Source organism: Pelodiscus sinensis, chromosome 22 (genome assembly GCF_049634645.1).
Source record: "Pelodiscus sinensis isolate JC-2024 chromosome 22, ASM4963464v1, whole genome shotgun sequence".
NCBI lineage: Eukaryota > Metazoa > Chordata > Testudines > Trionychidae > Pelodiscus > Pelodiscus sinensis.
In genome coordinates this window covers 13,446,342-13,462,232 of record NC_134732.1, presented here as the reverse complement: position 1 = coordinate 13,462,232, position 15,891 = coordinate 13,446,342, and the positions used below count along the sequence as shown (strand labels likewise).

General features: G+C 57.5%; 1 protein-coding gene across 1 annotated transcript in view; it reads right to left on the bottom strand.

Annotated features, from left to right (window-relative positions):
• Window positions 1-15,891, bottom strand: part of HMCN2 (hemicentin 2) — a 133,419-nt gene that overhangs the window by 56,911 nt on the left and 60,617 nt on the right. The window contains exons 25-38 of the mRNA XM_075906051.1: window positions 15,329-15,412; window positions 13,424-13,615; window positions 11,925-12,055; window positions 11,605-11,752; window positions 10,468-10,594; window positions 9,110-9,264; window positions 7,754-8,032; window positions 6,933-7,214; window positions 6,016-6,124; window positions 4,496-4,665; window positions 2,896-3,050; window positions 2,338-2,434; window positions 1,632-1,727; window positions 688-864 (exon numbers count right to left, since the gene is read on the bottom strand). Of these exons, the coding sequence (XP_075762166.1) occupies window positions 688-864; window positions 1,632-1,727; window positions 2,338-2,434; window positions 2,896-3,050; window positions 4,496-4,665; window positions 6,016-6,124; window positions 6,933-7,214; window positions 7,754-8,032; window positions 9,110-9,264; window positions 10,468-10,594; window positions 11,605-11,752; window positions 11,925-12,055; window positions 13,424-13,615; window positions 15,329-15,412 (2,202 nt within the window). The remainder of the gene's footprint in view (window positions 1-687; window positions 865-1,631; window positions 1,728-2,337; window positions 2,435-2,895; window positions 3,051-4,495; window positions 4,666-6,015; window positions 6,125-6,932; window positions 7,215-7,753; window positions 8,033-9,109; window positions 9,265-10,467; window positions 10,595-11,604; window positions 11,753-11,924; window positions 12,056-13,423; window positions 13,616-15,328; window positions 15,413-15,891) is intronic.

Sequence of the window (15,891 nt, the reverse complement as noted above, 5' to 3'; positions counted from 1 at the left end):
AGAGAAAGGGAAGGATAGGGTAGGCAGAACCACTCAGAAGAATGAGGTTTGTTGCTCTGACTTCTTCCCTCAGGACTTCCCATTGGGGTTAAAATCCCAATCACCGGTACAAGGCTGGGGGAGAAAAGGGAGGTTCTGGCCCTGACGGGCGAGGTATTCAGCATCCCTATTGAGAGCAGGGGCAAGCCAGGAGGGGCTGGATTCTGCCTTCTCGGGGAGCAAGAGCCACATTTGATCCCAGGCCAAAGCCTCCAGCAAGAGCTCAAAGGCCTTGAATGAGCCGGGGGTTCTGTGGGAGCTGGTGAGTGACAGGCCCTGCTCTGGGGCGTGGGGTCACGTGGCGAGATGCTGTGCTTTACATTAGTAGGGGTTACTGGAGGGTTACCAGAGTTACTGAAGTGGCTGGGTGGTGCAAGGCATTCTGGGACGTCACACAGTCATTGCTAGGAAGGACATGGGGGAGGAAGGTAAATCGCATGGCTCAGAAGAGCCTCTGGCTCTGAATTGCCCAGCACGCTAAACAAACCCTCCTGCTTTTGCTCTGATATTTTGTTCCCTGGTCCACGCCCTCCCTCCCTCCTGAGAGCTGGGAGGGACAGTGAGCACGGCCCAGGGAATCTCTCCAGCCGAGAAGAGACCCAAGCCCACAAACATGCTGGTCCCTTCCTGGCTCACTGGGTCACTCACCAGTCACCTGCAGACTGTAATGGAGCTGGCTGCTGCCCGCCACACTGGATGCCACGCAGCGATAGCTCCCTGCATCTGAGACCTGAGCCCGCTCGATCCGCAGGCGCCTCCCATCACCCAACAGGACGAGGCCTGGACTGGCTGAGAGAAGCTGGGGCCCCTTGTACCAGGACACTTCTGCAAGGGAAGCAAAGGAGGTGCAGGCTGAGTGAGTGTCCCAGCCACCTTCACCACCCCACGGACCTGCCTCATCAGGGGCTTAAAGCCTTTGCCACTGCGTCTGCGATAATCCAGGGCTGGGCAAGCCAGTCTGGCCGCTCCCCTGCAGGATTCTCTGACTCCTGAGCCCTGGTCTTCGCTCACATCTGTTTAAGAGAGGGATTTGCACTGGGCTCTGGGGGGCTTGGCTGTCCTGCTGCAGCACCTTGCAGCAGGCAACACCAGCAGCGGGCATGGTGGTGTGGATCAACGTTCAGTCCCCTGCTCTGGCACATGCTATGGCAGTGAGATTCAAAGGCACACCCAAGGGAGTGACACACTCAAATCCACAGTAATTCAATGGGGTTTGGGTACCTAACTCCCTTTGGCTCCTTTGAAAATCCAGCCTTGGTCTCTCTGTGCCTCAGTTCCCCTTTATCCATTTGCCCATTTGCATTGTAGGCTCTGTGGGGCAGGGAGAATCTGACCGTACATTTGTATAGCAGGGGCCCAAGGAGATCTGGGGCCAGGACAGTAATCTATTACAAGCAATCATGGAGCCCTTTAGCGGGTGCTTCCTGCTGTGGGCTCGGAGGTAGAATCACAACAGGGAGGAGAAGTTCCATGCGACCGGTCCAGTGCCTAGAAGATCCCAGAAGAGAGGGCTAAGATGGGATGGGAAACCAGGCCAGGCAAATGGATGCTCACAGGACGGAAGAAGGGTAGAGGGAGAGGAGTTGCCTTACTCGGAGTGGGCATTCCAGAGGCCAGGCACTCAAAGGATGCCGGGAAGTTCTCAGGGACGGTCTGGTTCACCTCTCCAGGTTCAATGTTCGGAGGCACTGCAAAGAAACATTCCATCAGCACGGCTGCTCTGAAAACCCCACTTAGGGCCGCGAGCAGGTTCTCACCAGACACAGCTCAGGGAGGGAGGAGGCTGGGAGGGGGAGATTTGATGCACACAACTGTGCCTGGATACAGCAAAGGGGCTGGGAGTCACCCTGCTGGGCCCCATAACCAGCTCCGGGAGGGAGTGCTGTCTAGCAGTTACAGTCAGGGGGCTGGTAGTCCCCGGACTTCTGGGTCCTATACCCAGTTCTGCCACTGAGTGGCTGGGAGGCCTTGGCCAAGTCACTGTGACTTTGTGAAAGGGGAGGTGACACCGTCTCCCTCACCAGGGTGCTGTCAGGGTTAATGATTATTGGTAATGCACTAGGGTTGCAGGATGTATGGTGCTATATGAACAGCAAGTATTGCATTGCTACTGAACGGGGTCAATTTCATTCACAGAGAGAGAGAGGGAGGGAGGGGATGGGAAGAGACTGATCCCGTTTGGTTCATCCTCAGGCCGGGGGTGGCTCTGATGGCCGGTTGCAGCTCAGGGTGCTGACTGCCAGGGTGGAGCTGGGGCTAGATTGCTGGGTGCAGCCCGTCCTGTCCTTGTCTCCTCACCCAGCACCTTCACCGTGATGTCTCGCCTCCCCTCCCCCGCAGGGTTCGTCGCCACACACGAGTAAACCCCTTCGTCCGCCACGTCCACCTTTGTGATCTAAGGGGGAGAGGGGGAGGACAGGAGGGACTAAATAGTTAGAGTCTTGCTGCACACAAAGGCACTACCCACGAGCACAGTCACATCCTGCAAAGAGAACAGCTCAGAACAGCAACTCAGAGCCATGGCCACTCAGCAGTCTTTCCTTCCTCCGTAGCCCTGCCAACCCAGCCAGGGCACCTCCAACAAACACGCAGCTCCCTGCTGTGCTAGCCCTGAGTTCCCCCACAGCTCTGCTACTGCACCTCCATCCTGATTTCAATCCCCGGCTATTCTAGCTCTCAGAGACAGATGTGGCCTTAGCCCAACATGCACTAGGCTGGGACCACACTTGTTTTCAGCTGTGACCTAAGCCCAGCCTGGAGCCAGGACCCCAAGGGCTTGCATGTTCACATATGATCTTTGCAGCACCCCATCTGCTCCCTGCCCGTCTGCCTGGGCAGCAGCTGCACCCACCCTACCTGCAGAAGGCTGCCTGTTGCCTGGAGAGCAATCCCATCCTTCCACCAGCTGAGGCTGGGCGCCGGGACACCGGTGGCCAGGCACTGAACCTCCACCGAGTGACGAAAGGCAACGCTGACCTCCTCTCCGCCCACGACGCTGACCGACGGGCGCTCTGGCAAGAAAGGAGGGGGGGAGGAGGTGGTGCCACATGCGCACGTGCCAGTCTCACCCATGGGGAGGTGGATGAGCCGACACAGGGTGTGAGTGGGTCTGTCATAGCGAGCCTCTCCTTCAGCTTTGGAAACTTTACCGGCTGTCTCCTTCATATGTGAGGATGAGCCTCATGGGACGCACCAGATCTCTGCCCTGGTGACTGTTCCCGCCAACCTCTCCCGCCTGGGACACACATGATTATGCCACCCCAGTCCCCAGTAGTAGATGCCGGTGCACTGTGACCTGCCCACACACACTATGGCTACGTCTACACTGCAGGCTTCTTGCGCAGGAGCGCGTCCACACTGCCATGTGCTTTTGTGCAAGAGCGTCCATGGCCGTGTGGACGCTCTCTTGCACAAGAAAGCTCTGATGGCCATTTTAGCCATAGGGGTTTCTTGCGCAAGAAACCCCTGTTGCCTGTCCACACTGCCTTCTTGTGCAAGAGGGCTTATTCCTCGTGGGGAGAAGAATAACTCTTGCGCAAGAAGCCCGCTGTTCCAACGCTTTACTGTAAACTTACTTGCACAAGAACGTGCGTGCAGTGTAATGGCCATTCTTGCACAAAAAGCCTGCAGTGTAGACGTAGCCTGTTTGTCTAAAGAAGGGGTGGGCAATAATGTTTTATGTTGGGGGGGGGACACCCAAGATTTTGGCAAGCAGTCAAAGGCCACAGTTTTCTGTGGACGAAGTGCGGGGTCTGGGACAGAAGGTGGGTGTGGAAGGGAGCTCAGGATAAGAGACCGGGGTTAGGAGGGGATGTGGGAACCGAGAGGGAGTTTGAGTGAAGTAGGGGGTTGTGACCTGGGGCAGGGGATTGGGGTGCAGGGTCTGGGAGAGAGTATGGGTTCAGGAGAGGATTCTGGCCTGGGGGAGGTGTGTAAGGGGGATACAGAGCATTTGGGTGGTGACTTGGGGCAGGGAGTTGGGCTGCAGGAGGGGGTGGGGTGCCAGGTGCAGGCTCTGGCTGATAGGCACTTACCTAGAAAGGCGTTTCTGGCCAATGGGAACTGCTATGAATGGACTGTGGGCAGGGGCAGCACGTGAAGTTACTTCCCACCCCCAGACGCATCGCAGAGAGGAACATCAGGGGAACTGCTTTGAGCCTGGAGCTGCGGCAGGCAGGGAGCCTGCCTCAGGGTCCCAGGGGGGCAGTCCGTGGGCCAGATCCAAAGGCCTGATGGGCTGGAACTTGTCCACCCTAGTCTAGAGCCAACCAGGGAACCTCCTTCAAGAGCAAATGGCTGGGGTGGGCGCCACGCTCATTCCTGGACCCATGACCCTGGAGATGCAGCATTCCCAGCAGGCTGGCTGAGACCTTCCTCCCCAGCAAGATGCCCCCTGTGCCAGTGCTCAGCCTGGGACTTGCTTCTCCGACAGGCAGGTCGGGAAAGTTCTGCTCACCTTGCACGGACACCTGCACCTCAGCTCTGGCTCCGCCCACCTCGCTGCTGGCTTCGCAGGCATAGAGCCCTTCATGGCGGAGCCCCACCTGGGGAATCCAAAGCTCCCTTCCATCCTCTGCCTTCACCACCCCATCCAGCTCGCCGATTGGCTGGCCATTCTTCAGCCACCTGGCAGAGAGACTGACAGGTGAGTTCCTACCAGGGGAAGAACAGCGCCCCCCCACCCACCACCTAGCAGGAGGCTTGTCACCCACCAGGCAAGGCAATTAACAGAGAAACAGGGAGCTGAAGTGGCATCAAGGGGTGGGATCACAGAGCAACTAGCAGGGTTTGCTATGGGAGAAGCACCTTCACTTCCCCATAGTACACAGGTTATTTCACAGATAGGGTTGCCAGATACCGTCCCGAACAATCAGGGAAAAATTGATTGAGCAAAAAAAAGAAAAGAAAGGGGTCGCTGCGCCTTTAAATTACCGCGCTCCTCATTCCCCCCACCCTCGCAGATGCAGACAGCCATCTTTTTGAGGAAAAAAAAGTCCACTGCGCCTTTAAAAATTACCATGCTCTTTGTTCCCCTCGCTCTCACAGACGATGCCAGCCATCTTTTTGAGAAAAAAAGGCTTCTGCACCTTTATATTACTGTGCTCCTTCCTCTTCCCGCCCTCACAGATGCCACCAGCCATCTTTTTGAGAAAAAAAAGGCCACTGCGCCTTTAAATTACCACACTCCTCACTCCCCTTGGCCTCGCAGATGCCACTGGCCTTCCATCCGAGGAAAACAGAAAATACTGGACATTTTACATGCTGTTTGTTTTTTTACCGGATGGAAGGCCAAAATACCGAACTGTCTGGGCGAAAAGCAGACACCTGGCAACCCTATTCACAGAGGTGAAAGTAAGCGGGTGCGCCCTGGTACGCAGCTCCGGCAAGAGCTGGCTGAGCCATGGCAAAAGCCGACAGAGAGCTATTTAAGGAGCTGGCAGGGACCCAGGTTGCAATAGGACGGTGCCTGTAAGAAACTGCAAACTACTTTCACCCCAGTATTTCAGCATAGAGCCCACTGGCTGCTGTGCTCAGGACAGAGGGAGTTACTCCGGGGAGAGGAAGGTGAATCAGCACAACACCCTTCATTGCTCACAGGAGGTTTCCATCAGCTTCCCCAGCAGGCCGATGACAGGGGCATTCACCTGGGTTGATGGCGCTAAGGTAGAGCTGTTATGGGACAGTGCTAGCTGGGGCACGTTTATACCCCAAACTAGAGAAGAGTGGGGCAGGAGATGGGAGGGAGCCATTTAACAGAAGAAAAAGTCTAGAGTAAAGGCTTAGCTCCTCCGTCCCCACTGGGTCACTTCCACTGAGCAGATGGCATGCATCCTGCATTCCTTGAGACCCCTGGGGCTGCTGAGCCTGTTCTACAGCCCAGCACTCAAAGGGTTAAGGGGACAGACAGACGCCTCAGGATGACCCATGCTCGACCCCAGGAAGGGGTTTCCTTGTGCACGCCATCTCGGTACTCACTGGACCGCGGGAGCAGGGAAGCCAGTGGCATGGCAGGGAATCCTCAGGGAGTCATTCACCATTGCTATCACATGACCTTCCCCTTCGCCAATCAGCAGCTGGGGAGGAGCTGAGTGGAATAAGAAAGCACAAAAGAAAAGTCAGCGGAGAATAAGAGGAGTCCAACCCAACCCAGACTGTGACCCTATTATAGGAGCAAATTCATCCCCAGGGAACTGCCAGAAGATCCGGGGGGCGGGGCACAGTTAGTATCCCTGGGGATCCGGAAGCAGTCGGGAGACTCAGCACAGTTAGTATCCCTGGGGATCCGGGAACAGTCGGGGGACTCAGAGAGCACAGTTAATATCTCTGGGGATCCGGAAGCAGTCGGGGGACTCAGCACAGTTAGTATCCCTGGGGATCCGGGAGCAGTCGGGGGACTCAGAGAGAACAGTTAGTATCCCTGGGGATCCGGGAGCAGTCGGGGGACTCAGAGAGAACAGTTAGTATCCCTGGGGATCCGGGAACAGTCGGGGGACTCAAGAGAGAACAGTTAGTATCTCTGGGGATCCGGGAGCAGTCGGGGGACTCAAGAGAGAACAGTTAGTATCTCTGGGGATCCGGGAGCAGTCGGGGGACTCAAGAGAGAACAGTTAGTATCCCTGGGGATCCGGGAGCAGCTGAGGAGCACAGTCAGTTCCAGGGATCTTGAGGGCAGCCAGGGGGCTGCAGTGAAATACATGACAAAAGTCATCCCAAAATGGCAAATCCATTCAGAGCTCCTCCGTGCAGTCAGTTCTTCCCCAGCCCTACCCAAGGCAGCTACCATGCTCCTGGCCTTGGCCCTATCATGACACAGTAGCCCTCTAAGAATGCTGAGCTGCTCCCCTAGCCCTGTAGCGAATGCAGTATCACCGCGACCCCTCCGAGAGCCTTACCCCGAACGACCACCCAATAGTGGCTCGCCTTCTGCCCTGCTGGGCTGCTAGCTAAGCAGGTATAGCTCCCTCCTGAGCCCTCGGAGACACTTTCGATTCTCAGCACCACACCGCCTCCCAGGAGCTGTGTCCCGTTGCTTTCGGCCAGCGGGAGGCCGTCTTTGAGCCAGGAGAGGGCAGGTGGGGGCTGGCCGCTGGCTGAACACTCCAACGCCAACAGCTGGCCCACTGCTGCCTCCACAGTTTGGCCTGCTTGGCTGTTGCCGTCAATATCCGGTGGCACTGCAGGGGCAGGGAAGACAGCGGGCACTAGCACCAGGGAGGTGGAACAGAGACACACCTCACCCGTCACTGCCATTGCCGGTGTGCTGTTACCTGTGCGGGGTGGGGGGAGGTCCAGGAAGGGTGGGATTCTCTGCTGGGGAAGCAGAGGGACTGGATGGACCAGAGACCCCACACCATACAGCTCTGCCCAAATGCTGGCGCCTGGAGCAGCCCAAGGCAGGACCAATGAGGGGAGAGGCCCAGGAAGGCAGCAGCGCACCTGCCGCTGCAGGAGGAGCTGACAAGCATGAGGGGAGCAGCACCCACCCTCTGCACACGTCACTTTCCTAACACTGCTCCCTGTGACCATGGCAATGAGCCCCATGGACCGTCGGCCTCGACTGACAAAGTCCTGGCCCTACAGCCAGCGCTGCCTAGTTTGTCGCCTGGGAACAACGGCCAGGTTCTGTTGCACTGCCCAGGCTGCTGGGGAGAACAAGCGTCGCGGGCCCCTCTCCCTCTCCAAGCACATGGCTGGGTGGCCCGGGAAGCCTTACCATACACCGCCAGCCTCACAGCCTTCTCTGCCACCCCCGCAGGGTTGGTGGCCCGGCAGGTGTAGAGCCCCGCATCAGACACCTGGACCTGGCCGAGCTGCAGGCCCCGCCCCCCACTGGTGTACGCTGCCCGGGCGCTGGAGACGATGGGGCGCTTGTCTTTGAACCAGGTGATGCTGGGAGCCGGTGAGCCCCGAGCCTCGCACTGGAGCCTGATGGGGTGGTTGAGCAGGGCCACGACTTCTGCCCTTTCGCTGGACCCCAGGATGGTGGGTGGTGCTGAAAAGGGAAATGAACGTGGAGAGTGAAATGCGGGTGACCCCAACAGGTCCAGCTCTCTCGCTCCTCGGGCACAGTGCTCCGCAAGGGCAGGGAAAGCACATCACACAGAAGCCATGGCGGAGCCACAGCTGGTCCTGTCAGGCTGGACTATGTCAAGCGACTCCTAGAGAAGCAGCACTGTCCCGTAGTCTGCCTCCAGCGGTGGCCTGGGAACCCAAAACCCTCTATACTCTATGGCTACAAGCAGGTGAGCTCCCATAACACGCCTGGCTGAAGAGCTCTTTTCTGGTCCTGCAGGCAGTGAGGGAAGGGTGGAGGCTCAGGGATTGAGGGCTGGTGGTGAGGAAACAGGAGTAAAGGCGGTTTAGGTTCAGGGCAGCGCATTGGCACAATGCAGCCATCACCCACTGGGGAACACAATCAAGGATCCTCACCCACTCCAGCACACTGCTGAGGAGAAATAAGGATCTGCAGGCTACCGGCACATGACCCACTGCTAAAACCACAAGACATCCCCAACGGGCAATGCATAATCGGATCACCAATTACTTAAACTAGCCTTGGCCTCATGGACCCTGGAAGAAGAGTCTGGGAGAGAAAATCTCTCGCTGGTACATTTCTGCTGCAGCTCAGCCTGGGCAGACAGACTTGGCCAGCAGGGCTCCTGCCAGGGCAGAGAGTTTCAGTGGTGACTTGAGCTAACACAGTGAGGGAGGTCTAGGTTGGATATTAGGAAAAACTATTTCCCTAGGAGGGTGGTGAGGCACTGGAATGGGTTCCCTAGGGAGGTGGTGGAATCTCCATCCCTAGAAGTTTTTAATTTTTGGCTTGAAAAAGCTCTGGCTGGGTTGATTTTGTTGGGATGGGTTCTGCTTTGTGCAGGGGGCTGGGCTTGATGACCTCCTGAAGTCTCTTCCAGTTCTGAGCCCTAATGTTCTTGTTGCTACTTTTAGCGCACTGTCTCCCCTGGCTCCCTCCAAATGGCAATGTAGACAGATTTCTTGTCACACTCACCCCCTTCTCTTTGCAGTTCTAACAGCAGGCTGCCGAGGAAATTCTACTTTGGGAACTTACTGTAAATATGCAACTGGAAAGTCTTGGTTTGCTGGCCAGCCTGGTTGAAGGCTAGGCACTGGTACCTCCCTTGGTCTTCCAGCTGGCTGCCCTGGATCCTCAACACCTGTCCCTGCTCCAGGAGCTGGATCCGAGAGTCCAGCAGGGCAAGAGGCCTGAGGATACAGAAGCCGTACAAATGCTCAATTCAGAACCAGGCATAAGACCACAGCCAGAGTGCTGAGCCTGCTGGATTTAGGCCCAAGGGTGCTAGTCAATCCTGGGAGAGTTTATACTTATAGGCTACGTCTACACTGGCACCTTTTTCCGGAAATGCTTAATACGGAATACTATTCCGTTTTCAGTTTTTCTGGAAAAGGAGCGTCTACATTGGCAGGCTGCTTTTCTGGAAAAGCCCTTTTTCCGGAAAAGCATCTGTGGCCAATGTAGATGCGCTTTTCTGGAAAAGAGCCCCGAGCGTCATTTTCGCGATCGGGGCTTTTTTCCGGAAAAGACTACTGGGCTGTCTACACTGGCCCTTTTCCGGAACAGTGTTCCGGAATAAGGACTTATGCCCGAGCGGGAGCAGAATAGTTTTTCTGGAATAGCGGCTGATTTTGTACAGTAGATCGTCGTTGCTTTTCCGGAAAAGCAAGCGGCCAGTGTAGACAGCTCGCAGCTTATTCCGGAAAAGCGGCTGCTTTTCCGGAATAAGTGGCCCAGTGTAGACACAGCCGTTTAGTAACAGTCAGGCTGGGGAAAGGTGCAGGATAGGAAGACAGGGAGGCCAAGACCATCTATTTGCCCACAGAAATGGGGCAGAAGTAGCAAAAGCTCCCCCACATCTGTCTCAACCCTGATGCAGCTTCGAGAGCAGAGGGGGTGTCTGATCATCAGGCTCTCTGGATGAGATCAGCATCATCACCATGTGCTGCCGTGTCACAGCAGAGCTTTTCCCCAGTGGGAGAGCCAACTTGGCCTGCAGGAAAGCCTGCAGCCCACACAGATCACATCCTGTGTGCTCAGCGAGGCCTGTGCCCGGGAGGGACCCTTGCTGGGGGGAGAAGCAGAGCCTGTCCTTGGACCTTTGTGCTGAGGCTGCCCAGGGTGGGCTCTGAGATGGCTGTTCTGCGGCAGAGGAAGCTGCCCATTACAAGCCGATGGAGAGGTCACTGGGTTTCCAAAAGCACTTTGTGTTCCAGGAACCCATTCGAAAACAGCATGTAGGCCAGGTCCCAAACACCAGCCCGGCTTACCCCCATCTAGGGCCTCAGCCCAGCAATGCACCAGCTGATAAACCAGCTTTCTGCAGCCTCTAGCTGACCTGAGCTGGCCAGGGAGCCTCAGCCAGAGATTGGCAACAGCCACTGTGCACTTACTGGCCATCCTTCATCCACTCCACCTGGGGAGGTGGCACGCCCGTGCTCCGACACTGCAGCTCCACCTCAGAGCCCACCAGCACTGACACGTCGGGGGGCGACCCCAATCCATACACCACGGGCGAGACTAGGGGAGGAAAGGAAGGGGGAGATAATGGGAGAGCCACAAAGACAATGGCCAAGGACATAGGTGACGAGGGGCAGACTGGGGCAGGGAGGGATAGTTTGATAGGTGCACTACACGGGGATTAACAGCTTTATTGCTGTTTATAAGGTGCGTGAAGGTCTGGAAATGCATGTCAGTTTCACTGTCCTCCTCCCGGACACCTCCCAAATGCAGTCCAGAGTAGGGGTGTAAAATCCTGTTTGTTTAACCAGTGAAATGTGATGTTTAACCAGTTAACTAATTAAGTGAGGCGTTGGTAGGGGCGGCATGGCCGGGCTGGAGCAGTCCCTGCCTGTGACGCGGCTGGGTTAGATGCAGATAGGGGCTGCTTTGGGCGGCTGGAGCAGCTTCCTGCCTGCAGAGGGCTGGGAGCTGCTCCAGGTCCCACTGGTTAACTGGAACAGACAAGCATCACCCTTAACCTTTCACATCCCTAGTCCTGAGAGACGCAGAACACCCATCCCCCGGCACCCTATCAGGCAGGTTAGCAAAGTAAAGGCAGAGGGCAATGGAAAGCCTCCGTACTTCCTTAATGCAGTGCAGCCACTTCCTGGCTTCTCACTAAGCAGAGGCTCAGCAGAGCTTCTCTACTTTATCTCCTCATTTAGCATTGTCTTCTGCTGTCATGTTATGAACGCGACACCCCCGGCCAAATTCAGACCTGGTGTAAGAGGACGCAATTCACAGGAAGCCAATGGAGTTGCACTTGCTTACTCCAAGGTCTGAATGTGGCCCAAGGATTCAACCTCTGGCCTGCACCCTTGCTGGCTTTGGGGAGGTGAAAGAGTAGCAGCTGCCAAGGAAGTTCAGCCCTTTTCCAGAGGGGCCGTCAGCATGCTGGCTGGTTAGGCCTGGCAGGGGGGCTGGGACACTGGGATTAGTGTCTCTCACCAGTCCCTAGAGAGGCTCTGCTGGCCCAGCCAGGGATACTTTTGCCTTGGACAGAAGAAGGCTCAAGGACCGGGACTCACCAAGAACGAGGATGTGGAAGTGTCGTTGGGCCTCACCGACCCTGTTCACAGCTCTGCAGGCGTAGGACCCTGAGTCCTCCTGCCGCACCTTGTGGAACTGGACGGACTGTGCTCCACTGAGGAAGCGGAGGCTGCCACCCTCTGTGAGCTGGGGGAAAGAGATAGAATTGGGACAGGGTCAGAAGCCGCTTTACCCTCTGCTACCTGCCACCCAGAACCAGAGCAGAGCACTTGACTTCCGCTGCCATTCTCCAACCCAGGGTGGGGACAGCTCCTGCTGACGCCATAGTGCCCACTGGCTCTCTTCGCCCGCAACTTACCAACTGCCCATCCTTGTACCATGTGACAGTAGGAGCTGGGATGCCAGAAACATCACAGTCCAGCATCAGGGGCTGGCCGGCCAGGATGGAAACATTCCTCTGAGGGCCACCACCTCTCAGCTCAGGGGGTGCTGTGAAAGGAGAGGAAGAGCCCCGTCGGGAGAGGAACGAGCAGAGCAATGCACTGCTGGCTCACCGGGCTAGTGCACACCCTTCAACAGAACCTGCCTCTCCAGCACAATGGCAGAGGGCTCGCCTGCAGGTCCCATGTGTGTCCAGAAATGGACTCTCCAGGTGCCCAACGACCTGAGAACGCTGCCAGCAGCCCTGTAGAGCAGTGGTCCTCAACGCCGTGTCCGCAGGCGCCATGGCACCCGCTGGGCCATTTCTATGCGCCTGCCAAGTGATTGGGTCCACCCCAACCCCGGGTGCACGGCACAGGGGCGGCGCCAGCCCTGGGCACGCAGCACATGGGCGACCCTACTCCCAGGCACGCAATGCATGGGTTGTGCCAGCCCCGGGTGCACAGCGTATAGGCGTCCCCGCCCCTGGGCATGCGACATAGGAGCGGCGCCAGTCCAGGCGCGAGGTACATGGGCGCTGCTGGCACGTGGGCACACGGCACAGGAGCAGCGCCGGCCCCGGGCATGCAGCTCATGAGCTGTTCTGGCCCTGGGTGCACGGCATATGGGCAGCCCCACCCCTGGGTGTGCGGCATAGGAGCAGCGCCAGCACCGGGAGTGCGGCGCATGGGTGGCGCCGGCACCGGGCAAGCGGCGTATGGATGGCTCTGCCCCTGGGCGCATGCACGGCCCCACCCCCAGGCACCCGGCGCATGAGTGGCCCTGCCCCCGGGCACCCGGCAGCCCCAAAAGGTTGGGGACCACTGCTCTAAGGGGTGAAGCAACCTCGGCTGGATCACAGAGGGCACCCAGCGTGCCTGGGGCTGGCTCAAAGTTCCTTGCCGCATTTTGGCAACAGGACTGGACATGCTGATGGAGGTGAGGGAGTGGAGAGAGGCTTTGCTGAGCCACAGCCTATCCCGCTGAGCTGACCATGCCCAGAAAGCCAGGCACTGGGGAGCTCAGGGGCTGAGCAGCCACCAGGACCCAGTTGGAGTCAGTGAGAAATTCTCAGGTAAACTAGTTTGTTTCTGCATCTCCTGGCTCTGCAGCCTGGCCTGCATCCTCCCTTCTGTGGGAGGAGCTGTCCAGGAGACCCTTTTTGCCCCAGCACTGGCGGCTTGTGGCTTTAACATGATGCCTGAAGCTTCCCAATTCATTTGTCCCTGCCACCCCTCTGCCTGTCCGCCCCTCTCCCCACATGACACAGGCATAGAAGGCAAGTGACCTAGTGTTCCCCAGGGTAGGCGATGAGTACAATTAGGACTGGGATATCAGAAATGGATATGGGCCCATTCTGCCACCCCCCGCACTGGACAACCCTCCTCTCCACCTCCCAGTACCGGGATCTGCTCCCTCCATGCAGCTTCCTCTCACCATAAACCACAAGCTTGACTCTCCGCTGCACAGAGCCGGCCTCGTTGGTTGCCCAGCACGTGTAGTCTCCACTATCGCTGGGCAGCACAGAGACGATCACCAAGGAGCCCTCCTCCAGCACCAAGGGACGTGGGAAGCTGCCCAAGAGCTCAGCAGAATTCTTCAGCCACAGGACAGACGGCTTCGGCACGCCTGTGTGACAGCCAAGGCAGGGGAGTGTGGGCCAGCCAGCTGCAGCTCCTGCTAGGCAAGAGCGACTCGCACAGATGCCCATTTCTCGATGCCCCAGTCACACTCCCACACCCCAACGTTTGGCAAAGTAGAAGCCGCAGGGTGGGTAACACCTGTTAGAGGAACAGCTGCTGCCTGCAAAATCGAGATTTCAGTGGACACCCCTAAATCGTAGGGCTGTGCTCAGACCAAGGGGGAGCCATCTGAGTCCTATCTTGGGCAGTAGCTGGCTCCGGCTGCTTAGCCCGTGACTGCCAATCCCAGTTCCATAGTGCCGCTGGTGGTCCCTGTCAGCACTGGCTTCAGTGGCCAGCTCAGCCCACATGTGAAATGCTTTGTACAACCAGAAGTTACTCCTAGAGCCCTAACAAGCTGGTGGTCTCCAACCTTTGCCAGTGCACACCATGCTGACAGCCACTAGGAGGCGCTCCAGGTACACGTTTACTTCCTAACTCCTTCCCTCCCCTGCAGCACCAGGCTCAGCTAAGGGGAAGCTAATAGCACAATCTCCCAGGTGGACAGGGGGCTGCATCCCCTCCTGCCATCCCCCCCAGAGAGCATTGCCTGACATGCCTCCCCCAGGGCAGACCCTTGCCATGCCATGATGGCTGTACCCTGAGGCCAGAGACACTGTTATCACCCCGTTTCCTGGGGTGCCCCTGACTTACAGGGGTGGTTGAATATTCTCATTGCAAGAAGCACCACACCTTCCTAGCGCGAGTGACTTGTAGCATCTCCCTCCCATACAGCATGGGACCGTCTGCCCTCCCGCTGGCCATTGTGGTGCCCCCCCTTGCAGAGCTGCCCAGCGGGCACCAAGACTGTCTCCTTTCCTGCTGCTCTTACATGCACCCAGACTGTTCTGGGCAAAGAAGAGCCCAAGCTCCTACAGAAGCAGCTGGAGAGGAGGGAAAGGAGCCAGCACTGCCCAAAAGGGTCCTCCAGGGTCTCTAGGGCTGGGCTAGATGGACCTTTGGTCTGACCCAGGACGGCCATTGTAAGCTCAGGGCTCAGGGTCGGGGGTCTCAGTGGACCACCCTGATTTTCATGCACACCTGCTCCTGGGTGGCCAGGCTGGCAGCTCTCCTGCCCTAGACGGACACTTTCCTGTGCCTAGTGCAGAGGTCGTGGACGATGTCCACGATGTCCGCACTTGACCAGGCGGGTGCCCGCCTCTTGCGGTCCCGGGCAAGCTCCCGGGAGCCGCCAGCCTGGTTCCGGGAAGAGGGGGGGGGCTGGGGGGCATCGGGTGGCTGGCTCGAGACGTGCCAGGTGCAGGGTCTGCTGGCTGGGTGCTGGCAGGCTTGCACCTGGCACGGGCACCGTAGCCAGCCCGTGCCCCTTTAAGGGATCCGGGGCCGGGAGGGGGGCAATAGAGTTTCCCTGGTGTTGGCCAGAGTGGCCACCAGGGAAAGCTGGGGAGGGCTAGCCTCCCACTAGTTCGAATTAAGGGGCTACACACCCCTTAATTCGAACTAGTAAGTTCGAACTAGGCTTAGTCCTCGTACAATGAGGTTTACCTAGTTCGAACTTAGCGCTCCGCTAGTTTGAATTATGTTCGAACTAGCGGAGCGCTAGTGTAGCGCCTATCAAAGTTAATTCGAACTAACTTTGTAGTGTAGACATACCCTTATTCTAGAGCCCTCCCCACAGCTCAAGGACTTGGTCTCTTACCTTTCACTGCACAGGGAAGAGTGACATTCTCATGCAGTACTCGTTCTAGCAGGACATCTGCACTGTCGTTCAGGTGGGGGGGCTCTGGAGGGGACACAAGTTGCCCTAATGGTTTATTTGGTCCCGTTTGTGACTCTCAGGCCTAATCCCCTAGAGGAGAGTTTGGTCCCCTGAGGTCTGGCCCCTTTGCAGACTCGTCTCAGGGAAAGAGGAGCAGGGTAGGAACGCTGCAGATCCTGGATGTTAGTCAGGTTGGCAGGAGCTAGAGTGGGAGCCAGGATCAAGGCAGGATCCTCGGAGCACCAGATTCCGGGCTCCCCCAAAGACACCCCACCCAGCTGGGCTGAGACAGGTGCTTACTCGCTCTGTCCGAGGAGGATTCAGCCCAAAGACCTGCTGGCGGCGTGTGGCAGCATCAGACCTTCCATCCATGTGGAAAGAGAGAGGAGAGGAAGGGCACCTTGGAATTTGGAAGGACCCGGGCCCCATTTCATCTTAATCTGCCTGGAGGAGACACCTCACTCTCCTTTACCCCTGCACCTTTACCCCCAAACTGCAGACTG